The 25,273-nt window shown below is 48.2% G+C and overlaps 1 protein-coding gene across 35 annotated transcripts in view; it reads right to left on the bottom strand.

The window, feature by feature from the left end:
- Positions 1-25,273, bottom strand: part of EIF4G1 (eukaryotic translation initiation factor 4 gamma 1) — a 75,760-nt gene that overhangs the window by 35,720 nt on the left and 14,767 nt on the right. For 9 of the 35 annotated variants that reach the window (XM_083612651.1, XM_083612653.1, XM_083612659.1 and 6 more), the window contains 5 exons: positions 20,055-20,163; positions 19,532-19,621; positions 11,819-11,992; positions 8,821-8,920; positions 884-984 (listed from right to left, as the gene is read on the bottom strand). In XM_083612651.1, the coding sequence (XP_083468777.1) occupies positions 884-984; positions 8,821-8,920; positions 11,819-11,992; positions 19,532-19,621; positions 20,055-20,129 (540 nt within the window). In that variant the 5' untranslated portion in view covers positions 20,130-20,163. Of the gene's footprint in view, positions 1-883; positions 985-8,820; positions 8,921-11,818; positions 11,993-13,282; positions 13,304-19,068; positions 19,102-19,531; positions 19,622-20,054; positions 20,164-24,211; positions 24,481-25,273 lie in introns of those variants that run through there. The other 26 variants (XM_083612644.1, XM_083612666.1, XM_083612677.1 and 23 more) reach the window with 11 other exon arrangements.

Raw genomic sequence — 25,273 nt, 5'->3', positions numbered from 1 at the left:
GAAATCTTTTCAGCTGGATTTGCCAGGATGCTGTAACCACATGCTATTCTACTGAGCTACAGTTCTTTTCTGGCACCTGAACTCCAGCATTCTCCTTTTAGAAGATCCAACTGGCCCTCATAATCTCAGTAATCAGGCTGGGCAATATATCGATATATTGTCCCAAACCGGTTTGAAGTCCGTATCATGATATCAGTATCAGAATTCTTCACTTGGCAATATATTGGGAATCACGATATGTGTGTGTGCATGCACCATGCAAAAATCACCATGTGGGGAAAACCACGAAGCCAGCCAATGCCTCTACATAGCTCCATCCTTATTTCAGACATTGTGATATGTCAGTATATCATGATGTTTAGCTGGTAATATATCACAATATTGAAAACCAGGTATCGCCCAGCCCTACTCAGTAATACTACAGGCTGTGTGTGTTTTCTGTTTAACTGCGGTAACATATCAATTTTGCAGAAGCTGCTCAACTCTCTTAACTTGAAGCTGAAGGCCACAAGCCCCTGAGCCCCAACTTGAGCCCAAGTCTCATAGACCTTAATGGAACTTACTTCTAAATAAACCTATCCAAGATCCCAGTGCCTGGCACATAGACTTGCGCTCACCTTTACTCTGAGCCACTTCCCTTGGAACATAAACACAGAGACATGGGCTAAGTCTATAATTTGCACTTAAGATGCCAGCATCAAATTCCTAGGTTCCAGGAGAACCACAATGCCTGGGATTCTCTTTCAACAGCCTTAAACCCAAGACTAGGTAGAATTAGAGGGAGGGCGATATGAGAGGCATCAACCACCCAACAAAATGCAGTCTCTGTACAACATAAACTTTTAACTCATGCCCAGCGGCCACCCCCCAGCTCCCATCTTACCGTCTTGCGTTCTCGCTTTGGCGGGATCGGTGGCTGCTGATTCATGATGACCTGAGCAGCAGGGAACTGCTGCACACTCTGGGCAGGGTAATATGCACCAGCTGGAGAGGGGAGAAAAGGAGGAAAGTTAAGGAACTGCTGTCCCAGAATTCCAAGGGGCAAATCATGCATCTGCAGGTGTAGTTCCTGAGCTCATCTCACAAGCTTAAAGGAATGAACCGCAGGGCAGAGCCATCAGGCGATGTTGCCAAGCACCTTTTTCAGTGGGGGAAATAATCCCCCGAATAGCACTGGGGCAAGTCACTGCTCAGCTCCCCCTCCACACACGTACGAACAAGAAGAGAGAGAATGAATATCCCAGGAGGAACTCCCAAAAGAGGCAGGAGGCTCAAGGGTGGCACGTTCGCCTCTAGACCTGGTCAGGAATGTCAAAACCGGAGCAACTTGTTCAGCAAGCGACACCTCAGCATTCTTTCTCCATGATCCTGAGCGTCCCTTAGCCACCCCACTTCCCCACCTGGGGCAACCCCTTGCTTTGAGGCTGCCCCATCCTAAATTAAGGCATGCTGAAGAGCTACTGCTGTAACTAGCTAAATCTGTGGCCTTGTTTGCCTGGTTGCATGGAGCAAGGAGGGGAGGAATGAAAGTATGGCTGTGGTCTAGAACTGCATGTCCCCAGAATTCCCTGGGCCACCTCCTCAGCTCTTCTCCAAACTTCCTTCCAAACCAACTCTCTCTGTAAGCAGCAAACAAGAGAGATAGGAAGACTGTACAGAAGCAGGGACTGGCTCTAGGCATCTCCTCCCCCAGCCACCTTCCCAAACTTCGTGGCCTTATCTTCTGCCCAGCATGCATGGCACCCACCTAGTCTCTCCATTGGGCAGACTATTTTGAATCCAAGACTCTGGGAGACAAAACTTAAGAGAGTCTAGGGGAGGGCAAGGAGTTCTAGAAATGAGTGGAGAAGCAATCGTGTTGTGAATTACAGGTTCCACAGAAGGGATGTGGAACCTGTGGCCTCTGCTGGTGCTCTTGAACTACACTTCCGATCATCCCCAGCCTCTGGCCCTGCTGGCTCTGAACATCTGGGAGGCACTGGGTTCGCCATTCCTGCCCTAGAGCAAACTCAAAAGGAGAAAAGTTGCCATAAAAACTCACCAAGACACATTTTAAAACATCAATACGTAGAAAACATGAAAAACCGGAGCAAACAAATAGCAGAACTACTAAAGGGTGCACCATATAGCCAACTTCAGACAGATTCACCTCCTACAGCTTATGGCAAAAAAATCCGTAAGTTATTAAGCACCATATGAAGATGTACTTTCTTTCTGGCCGCCCAAAATCTGCCAGACAGACATCTTCCTGGCAGAATGAGATATTTCAACTGTGGGCCACCCAATCCCAATGGACATTTGCAGCAAAGCCTTGAGAGGAACTATCAAGAGATTTCCAAGGTTGCTCTCCCAAACATCTCACCTGCTGATGCAAAGTGAGGAAAGCAATGGAAAAGCTTCGCCTAGTTGACCTCTGGGGCTGAGCAGACAGAAAGCCCAAAGATAAATGTGATGCTAAGGTGTAATGATGGACAGAGTGCCTTTGGCAGGGGAGACAACCATGAAACTGGACTATGCCTTGACCAGAGCTTGGGCAAAATGATGGGAGGACAGCCTTTAACGATTGTGGTAAGACAAAGCCCATGGAGAAGAGAAGGGGGGAAATAAAACAGGGACAGGGATTCTTGTCATGTTTCCCACACTTCCTTAGGCATTGAGCACCCTTACAGCTGTGTGCAATCCAGGCAATCTGGGTTGGGAGGAACCTAGACTCCAGATGGCATAGCTACCAGACACTGCTAGTGTTTACTTCCTGGCTGTCCTGCACATCCAAGGGGTTACCAACTTGATTAATAATAACCGAACAAAACATTCCGATTTACAACTGTGCTACAAGGGAAGCTTCAAAAGCAGTTTAATTGCTGTGGTTTCCTCAAACAGAACTGAAGCAATGCAGCACAGCATAGGGGAGGGCTGAGTGATATATCGATATACAGTCAAAAACCGTTTTCAAGCCCATACCATGATATTGGTTTCATAATTTTTGACCTGGCAATATACTGTGAATCATGATGTATGTGTGTGTATGTATGTACATGTGTGCTAAGCAAAAATCACAATGTGGTAAAAATTGTGAAGCTAGCCAATGCCTCTTCATAGCTCCATCCTTATTTCAGACATTGTGATGTATCAGTATATCACAATGTTTAGCTGGTGATATATCACGAAGCTGAAAACCAGATATTTCCCAGCCCTAGTGTGGAGGACCTTTGCCCCCCCCCAATGTTCTTCAACTACAACTCCCATCATTTCTGACAACTGGCCATGCTTGCTAAGATGAGCAGTAGTTCTGCAACATCTGGTTCCCCACACCTTCCGCAAAGCAACTGTGGCTCAGTCTTTCCAACAACCAGGCCAAGGTTAATCAGATATCAGAAGGAACAAGATTGGGGGTGGGAGCAAGAAACCCTTGAGGTGTGATGCATGTCGTCAGAGCTAAGGTAGCCTGGACCAGTGGAGGTACAAAATAAGGCATTCAAAGGATTTCTGAAGGGTGGGAGAAATTCAAAGCAAAAATCATCACGAGCTACGGAGGAAGTGTCTTTCCAGACCTCCTGTGGGACTCTCTCTCCATAGTCAAGGTGTTTCCACCCCGAATGCCCCAAGTTCCACAGGTGCACCTAAGCACCAACCCCGCAGCCTGCGCATTGCCTGCATGTGCTAGACCATAGAGAGGAGCTGCTGCACCGACTAGTCTAGCCTGTTCTGAGCACATGGAAGCAGCCCTCTGTCTGTGCTGAGTCATCTGGCCTAATAAACTTTATGGGTGGGGAGTGCAGTGCGGCACTTTCACAAGCTGACAGTCACCCCTGAAGCAAGCAGCCGCAGAAGCACGCAGCAAGCCGGCCGTGGCATGAGGCTGCCCAAGCAGGCAGCGATCCTGGAAAGGGAAGCTGCCAGTGCCTGTGGGAGATGGGCAGCAGGGGAGAGGACCATCAAGCTCACCTCCTCCAATCACCGCAGGCTTGCAAGAGGAGAAACTGCGCACTGATCAACTGCTTCCTGCTACTCCAGGTCCCAAGGCACAGGAGTCAGATTGGGGTCCTGAACACACAAGCTTCTCTCCTAGAGGCCCCAACTCTGCACGGAAGGGATGGGAGCAGGCAGCATATCAGGCTCGGCACACCCGCTGCAACTCAGCCCTCTGAAGAAGCTGAATGCACCTACCTTTCGGGAAAGGGTGTGGGCAGGAGGGGTTTTTTTTTGCAACCTCTGCAGCACTGAAAGAACTATGACATGCAGGACTGGGATGGGATGGAGGCCTCAGCTCACATTTCTGAGTCTGCAGGAGCAGCCTGGGACAGGTCCAGGCTAAATATAGCAGTAGTGCTCAGTGATCATGTGAGCCCCATGTGGGGAAGGGAAGGAGGGAGGGAGGAAGAGGAGGACCAAACACTCAAGGCAACTTGACAGAAGAGCTTTTGGGAAATATTAAATCCTGGGGTGGTGAGGAGAGAGTGTGTATTCCAACAGCAGCAAATCTGTGCAAGGCAGAGCTGAGAATGTGTTGTCTCCCCTGCTGCGCATGTGCAAACCCACCCACCATTGTGGCTTGGAAACGTTAAGAATAAAAGCCACTTCAGGGGTGACTGGGTCAGGGGCCGCTATCAAACCCATAGCTCCCTTACTGTGCTGCCGCAGCAATCCAAAGCCAGGCTGAGGCTAAAGTCTGCGCAGCCACTGGCTGGGCAGTTAAAGATTAAACTGACCCCATCAGAAAGGAGAAGAGGAGAGGGGCCCCTAGAGATGAGACGAGACGGATCCTGCACCCAACCTGCCCAAGCACACAGGGGGCATGATCCAACACTCTAGTGACAAGTCGCTCTTGGAACTGTATTTTCGCGGGCTAAATTATTTCAAAACAAATAAAAGTATTGAGACCAAACGGGAGTTGAAGAGAACAAGTGTGCACAGTTCTCAGTCACTCTGAGGGAATGTCATGCAAGATTGCTTCCCACGCCCTCTTGCCAGGGCAACCACGGCCTCGGTTTGCCATCAGAACTATTGTTTCACAGCTCAGGATCACTTCCAACAGGAGTCGGGCTTCAAAAATGTCCCATTTCTGTGACATTTAGGGGTAGCAAGACAAGAGACGAATGTGTGAACCTCCCAGGCTTACGCCATGCATGGGGACACGTGTGGCTATCCAGATATTTTCTGGACTCCAACTCCCATCATCCCTGATCATTGGCCATGCTGACTGGGGCTGATGGGAGTTGGAGTCCAACAACACCTGGAAGGCCACAAGCTCCCCATCCCTGCCTTATATCCTTTGACAATAAATAACAACGGCCATCGGTCCAGAATCAGCAGAGGAAATCTGGACCAAACCATTTGGGTGGGTGGGTGCCTAAGGACTTTAAGTATCCCTAAGGCAATAGTGGGATTGGAAAGAAAATCTGCACCAACAAAGCTGGCAAGGGGGAAATTGACCTGGGAGCTTGGCTCTGGATTTTTCAATTCTTCGGCCATTCCACTGCATGTTTTCTTTTATTTATTTGAATGTGCAGCTCAGGACTGGCATAACACTTCCTCCCTGTTAGGCTTCACCCTTACATCTCGCTCCAAATATATTTCCTTACCTGCTCACTCTGACTCTCCCAATAATCTCTGCTTTGCAATTAACCAAACGCCTCCCTGAGTTTCTAGACCAGAGATGGAGAAACTGAGAGCATCCACACAGGTGTTGCTGGTCTACAGTTGCCATCCTCCCTGGCCGCTGAGCCATCTTGTGAGCAGATGGGTGGTGGAACATTTTTAAGGCCACCCCTGTTCTTAACAGTACCACCAGGAGGCCTCTCAGAGAAGTCCCATGTGGTGGGGTTTCTTATTCTCACATTGCTACCCATTTCTCTGGCCTAGTTCTTGCTGTGGTAGCTAACCTGGGTAGCAGCTGTACATTTTCAGACTGCAGGTGAGGGTTCCCACGATTTAACAATCGTCCATACAATGAAATCCCCCACCAGCCCCAAAAATGCATGCAACGTCTTGTAAGAACAAACATCTGATCACCTGAGCCCACGCATGCAGTCTGAAGTGATGCAGCCCAGACACAGGCTTGCCACCCCAGCAAGAGCTAAGGCTCTACTTCACACACACACACACACACACACACACACACACACACACACACAGTTATCTTACTGTAGTATGAAAAACTTTAATAAAAATCTTATTACTGGGACTGCATGCTCCCTTCCTTGAAGTAAAAAGCAAGGGGGCGAGAGGAAATTAAACTGGAAATCGATCAGTTTTAGACTAGGCCTCCTTCCAGCACATGCAAACCCCCCCCCTTTATGTTTATCTTTATCAAACACGTCTTTATTTAATAAAATTTATACACTACTTGATTGTTAAAAAAAAAGAAAGAAAAATCAAAAATCCCCCAAGCAATAAAGGTAAAACGAGAAAATAAAGAAAAAAAGGCAACTGCATTTTAGAACATACAGAATACGAAAACAAATTAAAACTGTCTCAACTTTCTAAGCACCTAAGTAGACTCGTCTAAACAAGGAGATTTTTAGCAGTCGCCAAAATGAGTAAAATCAAGTCACCTGCTCGATGTCAATGCGCAGGGAGTTCCAAAGCGTAGCCGCTGCCACACTAAATGACTGAGCTCTTACAAATGTGGAATGGGTATTCTGCGGCACCTGTAGTAGTGCCAATTCCGTGTGGCCTGCTCCTATAAACGCCGCTTCAAAATCACAGTGGAAGATCATACATTTTTCAAACACGCTTCCAATACAAAGAGCTCCCTGTGTGTAGTGTGAACTAGCACATGAAAAGTTTTTTTCTGGGGGGACGCATACCCCTAAACATTTTGTGAATCTTTGTACTTTTGTCCATTTACTGTATTTATTTTTCCCAATTTGAACTATAAAAATGGTGATTTTCTTGAGTCAAAACATTTTTTTTAAGGAAAAAAGCACTGCATAAACACACCCGCCCCACCCTGCACTCTTTCAAGTCCTGGTATCAGGGCCAGCATACAACGAATACCAGTTTCTGGGGGGCAACTGTGGAATAGAAAGCCATTGCCTTCATAACCAGCTGATAGGACTCCCAAGGTGCACCTGGCAAGCAGCTGCAGGCAAGAGAATGCTGGACTAGAAAGCCCTTTGCTCAGACCTTTTTGTGATCTTAAATGGTGCTGTCCAGAACTCCATCAGACCTGATCATCTCACAGTTAAGTCTGCTTTTATGGGGAAAGTGCTAAGAGTTTTCTGAACTTTTACATCAATTCATGTACGTTGTATCTCAGCGATCCTTACAATGGCCCTTTAACGTAGGCCACTATTCTACCCCCTTGTCCTGTAAAAAGGCAGGGAGGCTGACAGCAAAAAACGGCAGCTTGCCTCAGGCTATCGGCTATCTAGCAAGTTTATGGCTGAGACGACATCTGAACAGGGCAACTTGCTGTCTCATAGCTCAATCCCTTAATAACTATGCTGCAGCCTTTCCTTTCATACTAGCAAAGGTCTCTTTGACACACACACACAGGGAGGTTCTCATCTGCCCTCCCCAGAACCCTGTTCTTAAGGCCCTTAATTCTCATCCCCTACTGAAAATGGAACAATGACACACCTATTTGCAAACGCATCTACTGTGTAATCTTGAGCCAATATACTCTCCTTCTACAGCGTTTCTCTTTGTCTAACCTTGCAACTAATTGGGATAGTGAGCACAGCCTACAATCGTGCACAGCCTACAATCTTGTCAAAAATCATAGGCTCAACCTTCTGGAACAAAAATCTCTTGCACCACTCAGTTTGCTTGTTTGTTAGCTAGATTTCCAGAGCACAGCCACAGAAAGGGAATAGAGGCTAGCAGTCCATAGGTAAGAATCCAACTACATGGGACTCCCCCAGTCTCTTCTGAAAACATCTTTTGCTCAGTGATTACATACTCCTGCACTTCCATATTCTAGTCTGAAGGGAGTGAGGGGCAGAGGAGAATCACTTGGAAAACACACACACACACACACACACACACACACACACACACAAACGTGAATCAACAATCAGAAAGAACAGAAGCAATTTTGAATCGGGCTGTAACTGAACTAATTTTATAATGATTTTCCAATCAGAACACTGGGTTGCTATTCAGTGAATTTGCAAAACTAGAAAACTAGAATTTTGGGCCAAATGTTTAGTATAAATACTTTTTATTGAAGGTCCCTCCTAGATGCAGGACTTGAATTAGTTTCCTTGGTTCTGTGTTTTATTTAAGAGTTGGTCCCTAACCTGGGTAACAAACAGTGATGTAGAAGTAAATTCTTAACCACACTCAATTTGAGGCTTTCCGCAATCGAGACCCTCCTTTCATTTTGTAGTTTAAGAGCTAAGTCAAACTAGACTTCTCGCCCTCCCACAACATCCTCTCTCCCCACGCCACCCCACCCCAGATTGTCTTGACTGTGCGTGACACAGAATGACTGCGGCAAAAGGAATTCTAACTTAATCAAGCAAGGAGAACATCAGTTGACTTCCACACTTTCACAGCAAGTAAAGCCACTGCTCAAGGCTAAACTGCAAAGGTGACTCGAGCCCAGAGACATTCTGTACATAGATGGAACTTGCAGAACAGGATCAAGAGCAGAAACACACTGGATGCAATCAGCGCTCAGTCGGGCAAAGAAAAAGCTGCTCCCACCCTGCAATTTTACGCACCACCAAAATCACAGGATCTTAAAACTGGAAGGGACCCTAATGGAACTGGAAATTCAACCCCCTGAAATGCTACAAACAGAACATGTAGTGATATATCCCCCCCCCCAACACACACACCACACACTGACAGTCATACCCGTCCCCTTACCATAGGTGCTAAATTCTGTGGGGCTGGCTCCAGGGTAAAAGCTGGGGGCACCTGGCTGAACAGGATACTGCTGAGTCGGAACAACGTATGTGGAGCGGCCCTGGGTCAGAGAGGAAAAGGAAGAAAAGGGTAGCAAGTAAGTGCCTGAGATTAAGCTTGGAGGAGGAAGACTTGACACAAATGGGGTAGGGGTTGCAGTAATGCCCCAGTAATGTGCACCAGATCAAGGAGTGGAACCGGCAGGCCATAAGCAAGGCCGCAATAAACACAGAGAACAAAAGACACCATCAACCCCACTAAGGGGCTCGTGAACCTGGAGAGACCAAGCTGTGGCTTTCCAAAGCTTACATCCAACCTCTCTAGAGGTAGTGAAGGCATTTTCTAACTAAAGGGGGTGTTTGACTCTTTTGCATCTGCTTTAATGAGTCACGAAGCACCTGCTCATTCATCCCTTATCCAGTACTACATAACTCTATGCCCCATCCTAGATAAGGGTTGACACAGAAGCCGCCTGATACCATTTGTCTACAGCCTTTCTGATCCTCCGCAGCTTCTCCCCACCAGCTTAAAAGCAGCCATAGACACACTGCTTTCATGTTCCCTCTATATATTTTTACTCTACATTTGACTTCCTTCAGATTGTTTTATTGGTATCTTAATATTCTATAAACCACTTTGAGATTTTTCTTGAAAATATAAAGCAGTATAGAAATGAAATGAAATAAATAATGCTGCATTTAATCTGTGTGCCATGGCAGTGAGCTCCACCAGCCATGTCTGGGTACTATCTCAAAAACTGGATCATTACCCCTCTCAACCCCCTGACTTTGGGGCAGCGGGAGGCTCACAGTGACAGAAAATCAAGAACCTGTGGTCTAGCATTGTGGAATCTGCTTTTGAATAAAAGCTCAGATGGCACTGATGCTCTGGGTACCTTACCCTAGATATCAGACAAGGCGATCAGGGAGATTCCTTCCCACTTTTATGATGGATGCTGGCATAAAGCGAGGCTGGAAGGTATCCAGTAGCTGGATACCCATCACCTGAAATAATTACATGTGCAGCCTACTCACACACATATTTGACAACAACACCCCCAGATCAGTAGCCTCTCCACTCCAGCATCTGGGGTGAAAATGTGGGTGTGGAAGGATCCATGGCCTTTTAAAACGTAGAGGGAGCAGGAGTTGTTTTCGTTTGTTCCTATGTTTTTTGTAGTTTTAAACTGTAAACCATCCTGTGATCCCTGGATGAAGGGCCGCATAGAAATTAAATAAATAGTAGACACATAGCCCAGGAGATCTTAGGGCTGCAAGTGGATCAGATCTCAAATTGATAAAAACAGTACAAGTGAAATAAATTGTCAACATCCTTTCTGTATATATTTTCACACAAGAATACACACCAGTTCAAAAGAAAACAGCAGCACGGTTTGTTTGTTTTATGGTGTGCCCAGGAGTTGCTGCAGGCATCACCAATGAGAGATCCCACCTGCCTTCCTGTACAAGTTAATGCTTTCTGAAAAACAAGGCTTGCCCTTTGCAGCTTTTGAAAAGACCTGTATTAAAACCAACCAGTAAGTCAGTAAGACTTGATTTAAATCATTTTTTTACACAAAGACTCATTCTTGCTGGTATAATCTTAATATTTACAACCAGATGAAGGTTTCATTTTTGGAATAATAAAATTTCAGGGTAGTTTTTACCGTTATATAAAAAATTACTGATTTGGTTTTATTATTATAAATACATAGACAGGTAATTATGGAAATTGTGAGGTTTAATATGTTAACTGTTTATATTTGGACAACTTTTCTACTGTACGTTATTGGAAGGAGAAAAATAATCATTTCATTAATAACAAATTAAACAATTTATTTAACTCAAACAATAACATTATAGCATATGTATCCATGTTTGTTAACTGATGTGGTTAAACAATCTTTTTTTAAAAAAACTTAGATTGAGTTTTAGCACACATGAAAAACTTAAAACAAATCCTTATTTCCTGATTAACAGCCTTTGGACTATAACGTAACTTAAATAGAAAACTATCTTTAGAAAGATTTTTTCCTCCAAAAGCATTTTATTTTAAAAATTCGATTTAAATTTAAAAAAGCCAATTTTTAAAAAATCCATTTTTTTAATCATTGATTTTTATCCACCCTGAAACCAACATTACATTTTAGATCCGCTACCTGACAAAATCAGGGGTCACTTTTTTGTTTTTTGAGTTGATCAAAATGGTTTAAACTGATTAAACTTCGCAGCCCATACAGACATCATAGGTGCATCAAACCAGCCTGAAAGCGTGCACACACACAAAAATGTTCTCAGTGGTCATCCCTCAGTTCTGGTTGACTCACCCAAGCCCGGCCTTTCATGGTTTCCTTAAATGGTGCAAGATGCTATTTATTCAAACTCATTTGGGGTGAACGAGGAGGGAGAGGGCAGCATATATAGCAGGTTACCCACCCCAAGCCCTTGGGATAGTGTGGGTTATGCGTCCCATGAAGTAAATAGTTCACACGCAGGGTTGTAAGAGCAGTTTCGCTACCTCTTAAGCTCCTACCGCTCAATAAGCGGGACATGGATCACATCAGACATGCCAAATCTCTGCAACTGCCCCCTCTCATCAGGACTGTGGACATTTCCCTTCTGCTCCCAGGGCTTGCCGGAGCCCTGTTTCTGACCAGCACATTTGCCAGGAATATGTGCACATGCATAAGCGGGGTTACCATTAATCTTATTTTACGAAAAAAGACAGCAGTGCCCATAGATAACCACAGGAAACGTTGGAGGCAGGAGGAGAGTGCTGGGGGTTAACAGGTACGCAGTCAAGGTGAGGGTGCCAGGAGCGAGGGTCCGAAGCCCGACCCACAACTCCATCAAGAGGCCCGAGGAAAAACAAGCCAGCAGCAGGCTCCCGGAGACAAGGCTCGCTTGGGAAAGTGCAAAGAGCTCTCCAGGTCTGCCCTCAGCCCCGTTCTAGCCCTCACCTGCTGTCCAGGGATGTAGTAGCCTTGCGAAGCAGGGTAGGAGATCTGTGAGGGGATCATCATCACCTGGGAAGCAGCTGGATAAACATGAGTGGGTGGGCCAGGCCGAGCCGACGTATTACTCTGCACCCGGGAAGCACTTGCCGGAGGCTGGGCCCTGTTCTGGTAGAAATGCTTCAAGAAAGAGAGAGAGGGAGAGAGAAGAGAGAGGGGCATGCTTGGTTAGCAAGGCCTGGCCTGAGGAGACCCCAGAGACACAGCTGCCAGTCCCGTGTCCACCTCCCAAAGACTCTGGCTGTGGCTACGTGGAGAAGGTGGCGCACAAGAATCTGCCTGTACCCATAAAAGCATGGCACAGGGACTGCCAATGCCAAACCTGGATTCTCTGCAAACCAAGCTTTTGTTTTTATTTCGAAGAAGGAAAGCAAGTTTCGGGACTTGGAAGGCTGCAGAGAAATACAAATGGCCAATTTCCACATGCCCTGCTCTGGTCTTCCAGATGGAAGGTTACAGGGTCTCTATGATAAGATGGCAGAGGCCACAATCCTCCAGCGGCCCTAGGCAGCAACCTAGTTTACCTGAAGGACCACTGTGAGAAGAAGGAGAATGGTGGTGGGTTGGCACTTCCACCTCTTAAGAGTGGCCCACCACTTTGTCCACAAATATAGCTGAAGGGGCAGAGAAAACTGTTCAATTTAGCCTGGGTTCTCCTGTTGCAGACCTTCAATGCTATACTGTTCTATGTGTGTAGGTCCTCCTTAATCAAATAAGCAGAACCAAAATTCAACAAAACAAACTCAATGCAAGATGTGCAGAGTGGATACATGATGCAAATTACCTTGACTACAAATGGGTCAAGTTTCTTCAAAACTCAAGATCAAATGATAATTGACTACATCCAACAGGAACTGGCAACACTAGGCAATTTCAAGCCTGGGTTGCCTCTCCCGAATTTCACAGAACTAACACATGAAGCTCATCTGCAGCCAACCTGGGGTTTCTAGAGGTGCTACGGCATATGCATACAAGCCCCAGGATGCAACGCAACATCACATGGGCAAGGCAAGGTAGCGGGTGGGGGGGAATAGAAGACAAGAGCTGTGAATTCTGCAACCCACAGAGCAAATATTTTTTAAGAAATTAAACAAGAGCAAGAGGATGTTCCAGAGGCAGCCAGATCTGTACAGAACATCTCCACCCCTTGCCAGGATGCAAAAGAAGCCCATTATGGATCACGCCGATTCACATGACTCTCTTTCTCAGCCCTCTGCACAATGAAAGTGGTACTCTAGCCAAGGAGTTGTGCTTCTCCCCATCTCCACAAAGACTGACCCTATATATTGACTTCTGTTTTAGTTGTGCACTGAGCTACGGATTGGAGACTAGAGTGGGCTCTAAGTGACTTGCACCAATGCTCGGACCCTCCCGCTCCCAACCAGAGTAGGGTTATAGAAAAGGCATTACCTGAAGAGACCTGAATCCTCCCTGTTAGCAAGCACGCACGCGCACACACGCACACAAGGAGAAAAGGGAGAGAGAAGAGAGACACACAGAGAAAGAGAAAGAGACAGGAGTTACCTACAGCCAGACAAGTTACCAGGCTCAGGGGAACAGCTGAATGCTGAGCAGGAAAGCAACAGCAGTGCCATGAGAAGGAAACTGGAATTGGGGGCGGGGGGAGGAGGAGGAGGAGGCTCAAGGGAGAAAAGGGAAATAGGCTGGGATGCATGACCAGAGGCAAGAAAATGCCATCCTGGGGAACAACTCTGCTTGCAAAGTCCTTACACCACTTCCCACCAAGGGTTCAATGAAACTCTGAACCTGACTGCAGAAAAGTGTGTGTGTGCGTTTTGCGGAGGGTGTTGTTTGTCAAGCAGCTGGGCAGGCCAGAATGTGCAGCTGTGCTGCGTTCAGATCAGCTCGTGAGTCACAAATGGTCCCGGCCTCCTTTACACTGACTGCCATGCTCTGCATTTAACTTGCAAGTGGTCCAGCCCTCACTTGCAAAGCATTCTCCATCTCTGCATTCTGACTCGTCTTCCTTCCCCTTGCCTCTTTCCCACTGGCTGCCAAGCTCATCTATATAATCTGCCTCCTTCTCACACTCACATCCTGGCATCTCCTGCTCCGGCCTTTGGGCAGAGACTGTCACAGCGCCCAAAACACTGCTGGCCCTGAGTAAGAACTCTGAACTAGGGATTCATCCGCAGCATCTCCCATACTAGAGGAATGAAATCCTGTAACCTAGAAAAGATGATATTGCAGTTTTTGCTGTTCTTACTACGGTTTTGTTTTTTAATGCTGTTAAATTGCCCTGTGATGTTTGAGTGAAGGGCAGTGTGAATTTACTAATAACTATTTTATAATAATGTCTTTATTGGAGACACAGGGAAAGAGGAAGGGGGAAATGGCACATGTCACCTATGGCATCAGTTAATTGACTTGGAACACATCCCTGGGAACTTCAGGGTAAGATGGGCGCGCGACAGCACTCAAGAGTCATGGAAGTTGCTGAAAACATTAATCAAAAGTGTTCTTTACAAGTCCTACAAGAATATGCATCTGGGTGTAGCACCCCAGCACAGCGCTCTATGTGGGGCTTCCCTAGTGCTTGATCCAGAAGCTGCAGAGTGCTGCAGCACAATTGCTGACAAGAATGAGGCCTTGTCAGCACGTAACAACTGTGTCCAGTGACCTGCACTGGCTGCCCATTTGCTACTGAGCCAAGTTCAAGGTGTTAGTATCAGCATATAAAGCCCGTAACAACTTGGGACCAGTTTGTCTATGAGATCAGCTTACACCACATATCCACTCGATCGCTTCGATGGGCGGAATTGGCACTATTGCAGATGCCACATAATATCTGTTCCACATTTGTAAGAACTTGATTGTTTACTGTGATAGCACCTATGTTTTGGAACTCACTGCCTACTGATACCTTTGCTGTACTCTTTTTGGCACCTGCTAAAAAACATTATTTAGACAAGCGTACACAGATGCTTAGAAAGCTGGGTAATTTTAATCTACTTTAGCATTTTAACATTTGCATGTTTTTAAGTATTGTACATTTTTCTTGATTTTTTAAAAATCTTTTTGTAGAACGGCTCTGAAAGGTTCATTTAATTTTTTGAACTTTCTATTTCTGCTGAACTGTGCAAATACGGTTTTCCTCTTTATGTGATCCAACACTGTTTGCTCTCATTGACTGGAATTTGCACAACACTGGAAAGTGATCTTTGCACCAGGAAAAAGTGATTGCTTAAGGAAGTGATGGGATTTGTTTATTTTGGTTAGGCCAGCAGATACAGTATGAAAACGTAAGGAGATATTTGCAGTTCAATTGTGCATTATATAATGACAGCACTGCTGGAAATAGATGTATACAGATTTGAACGCAAGGTTCCTTTTCTTTGTATATGATTGGATATTTGCACGAATACTTCCAATTTTGTAATGAATAAATGGGAATAAATGATGGCACCTTGTACGCCTCCTTCCAGCAACTGCTGCAGCCAAGCTGGTGCCAAACATTTTGCTCTGCTTTCCTTTGAACCACATCAGAGTCCAATAGAGGGGTATTGTCATCTGGGCAGCCCAGGACCTCCATACACTCTGCCCAGGCTTCCACCCCAGGGACGTCATTTTGGTGCTGCCAATACAGTGGTTTGATTTCACCCCAGAGGTGCACTCCATTGTCTCTTGAGACAGACAGATGCCAACAAATGGGATGGGGGGGGCAGAAAGAGGAGAAGCCAATAAAAGCTTTAACTGCTTTTACCTGAAGTGTCCCCATGACTAAAATGTAAGAACGTAGGAAGAGCCTTGTAGGGTCAGACCACAGAGCCATCTAGTCCAGCATCCTGTTCCTACATTGGCCAACTAATGGGAAACCTGCAACCAGGTGGAATCGCACTATCCCTAAAATCTTTACCAGCAACTAGGATTCAGAGGCATATTGCCTCCAACAGTGTAGGCAGAATGCAGCCAATGAGCCCAATAACCACCAGCAGTCTTATCCTCCATGAATGAGCAGGTCTTCCTTGCTGGAACCCATGCCCCATTTCTGAAGGAAAGAAACACCTTTCAGCTGCGTGCTCCCTGCATCATCATCACCATCATCATCATTTCCCCAGCCACTCTGGGCAGCTTCCGACAGAATATTAAAATACAATAATCTATTAAACATTAAAAGCTTCCCTAAACGGGGCTGCCTTCAGATGTCTTCTAAAAGTCTGGTACTTGTTTTTCTCTTTGACATTTGGTGGGAGGGCGTTCCACAGGGCGGGTGCCACTACCGAGAAGGCCCTCTGCCTGGTTCCCTGTAATTTGGCTTCTCGCAGCGAGGGAACAACCAGAAGGCTCTCGGCACTGGACCTCAGTGTCTGGGCAGAACGATGGAGGTAGAGACGCTCCTTCAGGTATACTGGACCGAGGCCGTTTAGGGCTTTAAAGGTCAGCACCAACACTTTGAATTGTCCTCGGAAACAAACTGGGAGCCAGTGCATAACACTACCTCAGTTTTCCAGCTTTCTAAACTCTTGGACAGGCCCTCAAAAAATGGGACGATGGGCGAGGGAGGGGAAGCTTTGGGATCACAGAGGAGGCCATGTGTGGTTACGAAGGGCAAAGCCACCCTCAACCCCTTTCTAAGCACAGCCCAAATGAGCCATAACTTCAAATGTGTACTTGCATGCGCATGTGCACAGCCTGGAACCCAAAGCAGCTAAAGGCCTCAGTGGTTAGCAAAGTGGCAGTGCTGTGCAAATTGGAAGAGGTAAAGAGGAGGGGAATTCAAACCCCAAGGGACAAGGGGCAATGTAGCAGAAGAGGAGATCACAGATGGGAGTGGGCTACCAGTGACCCACCAGCACATCCAGCCGTGACAAGGAACCTCTTGCCGAGCTACTTCTCATGGGCTTCATTAGCAACAGCCAGATCCATAATGACGTCCCCAGAGGGCGGGGGGCAGACGTGAAGAATGGTAACAGCCCTGCTGCATCAGACCAAAGGCCAGTCTAACCTGCCCTCCAGTTTCCCAAAGAGGTCAACCATTGGGAAGCCACAAGTAGGACATGAGCACGACAGCTCTTGATCCCTAGCAGCCGGTATTCAGGAGCCAAATGCCTCTGATACTGGAGCTGCTATGCAGACATCCAGACTTGCAGCCACTGAGAGCCTTGTTCTCCACGGATTTTGTCCTATCCGCTCTAAAGCCATCCAAGCATTGAGGACAAGGGTTATTCTAGATAGTCATCAACATAGATGTCAGGTGGAGCTGCCTCCCCCTGCATCATCAACTTGCCACCTTGGGGCAATCCCCTCTATGCACCCAGAAGGTGCTCTTTACTCTGCAGTTCCTTAAGATGCTGGGCATGCAAACTGGAAAACTGATAGAATGTGTAATTTAACACAGTGAATCTAGTTCTGAACTAAGGGGACCAGGATTGAGTTGATAAAGAGTAGCAATAATTCTTAACAGGTCATCTTCAGAAATTGAACTGTGGAACAGAAGTATTCCCAGCTAATTTTTTTTTTTTAATCTCACTCACTCTGACAACAGTACTGTAATACAGGCCAATACCATCTTCTCTGGAAGGCTGATATTGACAGGTGGTGGCTTCCTAAAGTCACACCCTGAGATCATGGCAGAGGTGAGACCTGAAGCCCAGATTTCCTCATTCCCAGCCCAGTATTTTAGCAAGAGACACAGTAGGCCAGTGTTTCTCAAACTTGGGTCTCCTGCTGTTGTTGGACTACAACTCTCACCATCCTTGACCACTGGTCCTGCTAGCTAGGAATGATGGGAGCTGTAGTCCAGCAGCTGCTGGGGACCCAAGTTTAAGAAACACTGTAGTAGGGGATCTGAAGCGGCCCACAGATTCTCTACAGAAAAACCATACTCCATGTTTTGTCCACTGTGGGTGTGTATGACACCCACGCAGCCAGGGGCTGACTCAAGGAGTCAGGAGTTCTGACTAGGCACTGGGACACCAGCTTCAAATGAGAATACAATCTGAGGTCCAGCAAGGTTAGCACAGGGGCAGCCAGGATACAAATCTCTTCGGTTAGCATTACAGGTGCTATTTGACCACAAGTGGATTGGGCTCTTCAGAGTGAACCAATGAGGAGGAACAAGACCAGATTCAAAATCCTAGGTGACACCTTTTAAAAACTCCTAACCAAGCATGTAGGGTTACAGGAAACAGTTCCTGAATGTGTAACTTCTGGGAGTAAGTGAATCTATGGCTCTACATATTTTGCTGGACTAAAACTCCTATCACCCCCAATGAATGGGCCCTGTTACCAGGGTACTACAACTATGTCTGGTGGTCCAGAGGTTCCCCACCCCTGGAATGAGACCTCCAACCTTTTTTGGGTCAGATCCCCTTAAAGTTAACAGTAACTGAAGCTTTCGAGAGAATGTCTGGGGGGCAACACTATGAGGCCTCGTCATCTCTCCATGGCACCCCAAAGGGCAACTGGGGGGAGGGGCCGAGAAAGGAAAGCAAGCCGACAGTTTTGAAATGGTCCTAAAACCAATCTCTGGGCACAGACAGGCAGCTTGTTCCACAGGAAGGGAAGGGATGGCACAGAACAAGGAAGAAGCAAGCAGAAGCAGCAGCAGCTGTCATGAGTCAGCATGTCATGCAAGTCACATGGGAAGGGGAGAGAGTCCTCTGCCTTGGACACTGCAGTCAAACAGACCCTAGCAGCCCGGTCACCCCTGGGATCAGCAGACACACCCGAGCACCTGAGATATAGTTTTGCCTTCCCATGTTTCATTTTCCTATTTGACTTAATTCATTTCCTCTGTGTGTGCTTTAAAATGCTTCTCTTTAGGAATGCAATTCATCCAGCACTTCAGAACATCCGGAACATCTCACGTCTATTATCGTGTGACCACTGCAACACCCCTGTAAGGTGTGGCTGGTGTCATTATCCTCATACTGAGGGCAGAGAGCTGAGGGCAAGTGAGAGCAGCTTGCCTTGGGCCACCTGATGACCTCAGGCAGCAGCCAAAAATTTTGGACCAGTGGCTTCACAGCTTATGTCTTTTACAGCATGTGCACCACACATCTCAGGCTGTTCTTGCCTTGCCAGCCAGGACAAACGACCAGCAGCCTCTACACTTCTCCAGCCAGGTTCCCTGCAGTGTCCAAGGAAACCCCCTCCCCAACGTAGATGCACCCCAGCCCAGCCCCGGATTGCATACACAGCATGCGGTGAAGGGAGTAGAGAAGGGTTAGTACCTGCTGATGTAAAGCACGAGGCCCTGCTGGAAACTAAGACAGGAAAGAGCGAGGGGAGAGGAGACAAGAGCAGAACATCACTAACAGAAACAAGCATCCCCCCGCCACCGCCACCAACTCACTCCTCGGAGTTATCTAGTCGCCATACCTGCCTTCTCAGAACCCCCCCAACCCCCCCCACTGTGCGAGGACCAAGGATAGGGCAGTTTCCACCACACCTCTGCCTTCATGGCTGTCTCAGCTGCGCTCACCCAAACAGACATATCCACCCAGCATGTGCTGCAGATGAACTCCTGAGTCAGCGGCGCCTGCAGATGGAGTCAGCCTCCAGGGCTCCCTTTGCCCGGCAATCCCCGAGCCACATGGAAGAACCTGTTTGGCAGCCCCTCAGAGAAGGCCTGGCTGCCACCCCAGAGATCTCGCGGCCGAAGAGCAGCAGTGGCAAGAGCGGCCACCCCCTTACCTGTCGTGGCTGGGAAGGCGTATTCATTTGGGTAGCTTGCGCTGGGTTAAAAACCACAGGTGCCGTCTGGCCAGGAGGAAATGCTGACTGCTGGGGGAGGGGGAGAAGGGAGGAAGAGGAAGTTAGCAGCTTCCGTAGCTGCCCCCAACCCACACCCAAACCCCACCCTCTAGAGAGCAAGATTGGGGTGCGTGGAGAATTTGTGCGAACACTCAGCGCACGCAGAGAGCCTAAGGCAAACTTTGCAAAGGGGGCTCAAGAGGGTCGTCCAATCAAATCCTGCTTTGCAAGGTTGTTTGGACCCACAGTGCAGAACTGACCCACAAGCAAAAGGCAAGAGAAATGCAGAAAGGTGTGCATGTGTGTGTGTGTGTGTGTGTGTGGGACAACTTGTGTTGAAGAGGAGCCACCAGAGAAGACAGAGCAGCCAATGGAGGTTGCGAACGGGGAAAAGTTGATAGTTTTTATTACGTATTGTAAAACAGAGGGGGACATGGCAGCTTGGGAGGGAGAATCCTTTTACCTGTGGAAGTCCAGGAGAGGGGGAGGGGTGTGGGGCTGATGGGGTTCCTCCTGAGGGCTGTGGAGTTTTGTTCATTTCACGTGGTGCTGCATAAGGATCCCCTTGCTACCTGTTGAGATAGAGAAAAAGAGGCATGGTAAAAATGAGCACGGAAGGAACGCAACACAACTAGAGGCGGAGGGGGAAATTCCAAGCTAAAACTGGACCCCGCAGCAGAATGGAAGGGCAAACAGAAGCAGCCCAAGCAAGGATGGATGGTCAGCCCTCCAGACCGCACTTCCAAGTAGCATGAGTGCCACTGCACGGACGGATCTCATGGCGCCGCATGACGACTGGATCAGAGAAGAAATGGAACAGCAGCAACTTCAGGCAAAATTCAGGGGAGGGGCTATAACGGATGTTGCCAATGAGAGTCCCAGAGGACTCCTAGGCAACTGCATCTTTTGGTACCAAGATAAATAGCCACCCCATGTACCTTTATGCTTGTACGCACTTTTTTAGTGGTGCAGCCCCCACCCCACTGTAGACTTGCTCCCTAACCTTATGCCTGTGCATCCTTAGGCAGCTTGATGTTCATCTAGCGCAGAGTGCCTTGGCTTAAATTTCACCTGAAGATGCTCTGTATTGCTACAGAGACACCCACATGGGCCTCCAGCGGCCACACACCTGGTTCCTCCATCTGTTTTAGTGTACAACTTCCATCAGTTGTGCTGCCTGGGGCTGATTGGAGGGCACCTAGGAAGTGCAGGTATCCATTTGCAACTGAAACATTATAATATATGCATATATATATATATATTTTAAATCAAGTTTCTAGCCACCATGCCTGCAACAACTATGAATGAGGAAGGGGGACCTTCTGAACCCTCATTAGCACCCATAATTCCCAGAGAAACATAGGGCTATCTGATGAATGGCTTCTGTCTTCCTTTCTTCTATGTCTCCTGCTTCTTAAGAAGCTTTTTCAAAAAGTTATCATCTCCCACCTGCCCAAACACAGTATCTGGGGGGAAATAGTAACTTTTTAAAAATTCTGGGCACAAAATCTTGCCAGCTTGCATTCAGCCCTAAGTTAATCATCTCTCTCAAAAAAACCCAACAACTCTCAGATGAAAAGTTGCTGCGGTAGTGTCAAAAGGGTCTCAAATTGGCTGTAAACTGCACTCTTCTATCCCAATTCACCTGAAAGGCATCCAGCGGAGAAGCTGAGATCAATCCCACCCAGTCCTTGAAAGCAAAGCAGCACCACACAATGAAAGATTCACATTAAAGCGCATCAAAGAGGCACCCAGCGAAAAGATGCACTTAGAGATGTGCAGTATGTAGAATGCCTTTGGACCAATGTTGGAGCCAAGTCTCTTTGGGTAAGCTGAAGGATGGAGGTTATCCAACACCCCCGTATGTCTTGAATGCAACTGCTAAGGTGCCGCAGTTTGTTCCACTGATCTATATGGGATATGGATACATGGGGCTATCAGGGCAGCTATCATGCATGTCTTTGGCCCCACTTGCGGCCACAGTAAGAAACCATTTTGAGAACCACCCACCTAAAACCCAGACTCTGAATTGACCCCAACTCTACTCCCTATCGACTCTTGCTGGCCATTAGACCGTATACAAATAATGTGAGGAAGTCAACTCATTAACACGGCCTTGGCCTTTGCTCTGGGGCCTTCCACCATACAGGCATCCCTCCACCTCCCATGTGATTGCATATACACATGGTGCCAGGAAATAAATAAATGGAATACCAGGAAATGGTGAGAGAGAGCTGGAGAGTCCTCGGGGTTCATCAGGAGACCCTCTCTGGAGCCCAGCGAGGGTGGGGGAAGCCCCAAGGAGAATGGAGGCACACAGAGACTTTGTTTACACTGTTCATTCTCCCTGCCCAACAGCTCTCACGCAGGGTAGTGCAGCAGCACCCAACACTTCCCCGCACGGCCTCCAGCCAACCCCGGAGCTTCAACTCTAGATATTTTGGCTGGCTGGCCAAGGACTTCCACAGCATTTTCTGCCTCCAAACCAGACACACAAATCCAATGCACCATGGTGATCCCCACTACCCCCTCGCAACACGTCCTCCCCATTTTCTCGGTCACTACAAGGGGCAAGTGAGAGCCCCTCACACATTCCCTGCAGAGGTATTATGCCAGCTCTTCTTGCTATTGTGCTCCCTAGTGCAATAGGCCAAGTCAAAAAGGAACCATGTCGCAAGCCCACCCAGCATCGTATTACATGACAAAGAAGCCAAATTCACCTGAGTGGGAATGAGGAGCAAACATCTGAGCAGCCAGCTCCAGCATAGGACAAGAAAAGACCCCCACCCCATCCCAGGTTTGCTCCACCACGTGCCTGCTTGGGCTAAGGTGGGCTTAGAAGCCTCCTAATGGTCTACAGCATGGGGAGACACACAAAGGCCTGGGGATCAGATCCGGCCCAACCGCCTTCTAAATCCGTCCCACAGACGGTCCAGGAATCAGTGTGTTTTTACATGAGTAGAATGTGTCCTTTTATTTAAAATGCATCTCTGGGTTATTTGTGGGGCATAGGAATTCGTTCATTCCCCCCCCAAAAAAATATAGTCCAACCCCCAACAAGGTCTGAGGGACAGTGGACCGGCCCCCTGCTGAAAAAGTTTGCTGACCCCTGGTCTATAGGCCTCAGCCTAAGCAAGGGCTAACTGGCTGCAGCTTTCACAAGCGCACGCAGATGGGCGAAGGTGCATAGGCCAGGCTGGCAGGGCAGAGGGAACTTCTTCCAGGACGCCAGGCAGTAAACAGTCCTACAGCTGCCCTGTGGAACCTTATGGGAATAGGATCCCTTTGGTCTGGACAGGGGCAGTGCCCTCTCCAGCACAAAGCAAGGTAGCGCCACTCTACCCAAACAGACCCAGAGCCCTGGCGTAACCTGACCCTTGGGCTGCTGCTGTCAGCGTTTCAGGGGACTAAAGACTTTGGGAGAGAGGAGGAAACATATGCAATGCAAAGGAGGCAAAAAACCAAGACAAGATCAGGAGGCTTCTGCAGGGCTCCAGTTCAGCACACAAGAACAGTGTGGCCAGATATTTGCTGGGTGGGCCTCGCCAGGGGCACACTAACTCCCCAAGCCTTTTGATTCTGAAAATTTCCCAGGGCATTGGCAACAACAACAACAACAAAAAAAACCCTTAAGTATATGTGGTGGTCCTGGGTATGGGTGGCACAGCAGTACAAATTTCTTCACCTCTGCTCGGAATTAAGAGCCACCAGTTCTCATACTTCCCTTCTCCCCAGTATCCTCAGCCCTTACTAAAACGGGATACGTTTTTTTTAAGGACCAGCATTTAGTGCATACTACCTTTCTGTGTATGTGTGTGTGTGTGTGTGTGTGTGTGTGTGTGCAGATTTAGGAGCGGGGGAGCAGCTGAAGCTGCACAGACCACAACTGCACAGTTTGCAACAATTATCCCCCCCCCCACCTTTGAGCATCTAGACACAGTGTGGTGCAGCATCACGCAGACAGGCAAGGAGGGAGCATGCAGCAGCCCTTCCTATAGGAAGCAGCTCCACACAGCCTGATGGGGCCACGTCTACCAGGAGACACCACCCCAAACGGTTCTGAATTTTCCAGACACGAAAACAGAAGCACCCCCACACCTCTTGCAAAACCAAACTGCAGGGACAGCCATGCTGCCAGAAAGAAAAGGGGCCAGCCCCAAAAAAACTGAAGCCAGAGGCCCCAGAGGAGGTGCAGAAAGGTAGGTTGTTGCTTTAGGGGAGGCCCAGCTGAAGTAGCTAGTCTCCCCTGAAAAGCCCACGCGAAGTTTTGCAGTCAGTCAGCACCACCCCAAGGTCTGGGGAGAGGCAACTGCGAGCATGAGTTGTTTCCCCGGCCCTCCAAATATGCCCAGTTAATTCTTTAGGCAGGCCAGCTCCCATGCCAAGCACCCTTCCCTCCCCAGGCTGAGGCATTCTCGAAGAGAAGGCCCAACCCAAACCAACGCCGGCAACGAAGAAAAGATATTTGCTATGCAATTCCTTTCCTCCACCCACCCTGCTCCATGCCACCCCCTTCCCAAAACGGGGGCAAGCAGAAAGTCGAGGTCTCAATGTGGAACAGCCTCCCCACCTCACCCCGCCATCCTCAAAACATGCACAGAAAAGATGCAAAATACTCACCCCTAAGTAGGAAAAACCCCAGGCCAGTTTTGCAAGCAGCTGAGACTTTTCATCTGCCAGACTTTGAGAAAACGACAGAGGGTGGTGGGGTGGAGTGGGGGGGGGGGAATATCAGCCTGCAAACCTGCTGGTGAGCGGCATGGAGGGTCGGGCTTGCCAAACATGGGCAAGGCAGGGGACAGCCCCCCACCCCCACCCTGGGAAGGCCAGGAACATGAGTGCCGGGAGCTGCCGGTGGTGTCAGATCGCAGAGTCTGCTGCACTGCAGAGACACGGAGACAGGGAGAGGAGAGAGGCAGGCTGAAGAGAACCAGGGAGCACCCAAAACCCCACCCACAGTCACAGCCATTCGGCCCCAGCACTGCCCAAACCAGTCGGAGAAAATCCCACGCCTACACGCCTGAGTCACTCGCGTTGCACAGGCAAGAGGAGGAAGGAGGCAGGCTCCTGGCCCAGCCCAGCCCAGCCTCTTCCCTCTTGGCAGGACCAAGCAACCAGGCACCCACCTGTGCTGCCAATGCAGGCACGAGACAGACAGCAGAGGAAGTCCGGGTGCTGCGCCATTTCGCGGTGCCTACACCCACAGGAAACCTCCCTGCGCCCAGGAAGGCGCCCTGCCTCACCCCCATCCCAAAGTGCAGAAGACGCAGGCCAAGGAGAGGGAGCTGCACACCCTTCAGACTCTGCCCTTCAAAATCAGCAAGAGCAGCAGTGGCTGGAATGGGGAAGGGGCAGCAAGAGGCAGCCACACTTGCCTTAAGAGGGAGAGGAGTAAAGTAGCTAAGGGAATTTGCAAAGCAGCAGCCCTAGTGGGGTTTTTTTTGGGGGGGGGGGTTGAATGGAGAGACACTGGTGCAGCTCCTGTCTCAGTACTTCACTAGCTGGACCTGGGACACTTGGGGTTGCGTGTCCCACGACAACTATAAACACAGCGTGGTTTCAGGCGAGGATCACCCCCAGACTTAGTTCCCCATCTGAAAACTGGGAACAGCAGCGACCCATGCGCCAGCTTGCACAACAGAAGACTGTCGTACACTCTCGGAACCTAAAGGAATCACTTAA

This window comes from Podarcis filfolensis (genome assembly GCF_964270895.1).
Source record: "Podarcis filfolensis genome assembly, chromosome: 5".
Classification (NCBI taxonomy): Eukaryota; Metazoa; Chordata; class Lepidosauria; order Squamata; family Lacertidae; genus Podarcis; species Podarcis filfolensis.
Note: the sequence above shows the minus strand (reverse complement) of the source record. Positions and strands in the feature narration are given on the sequence as shown.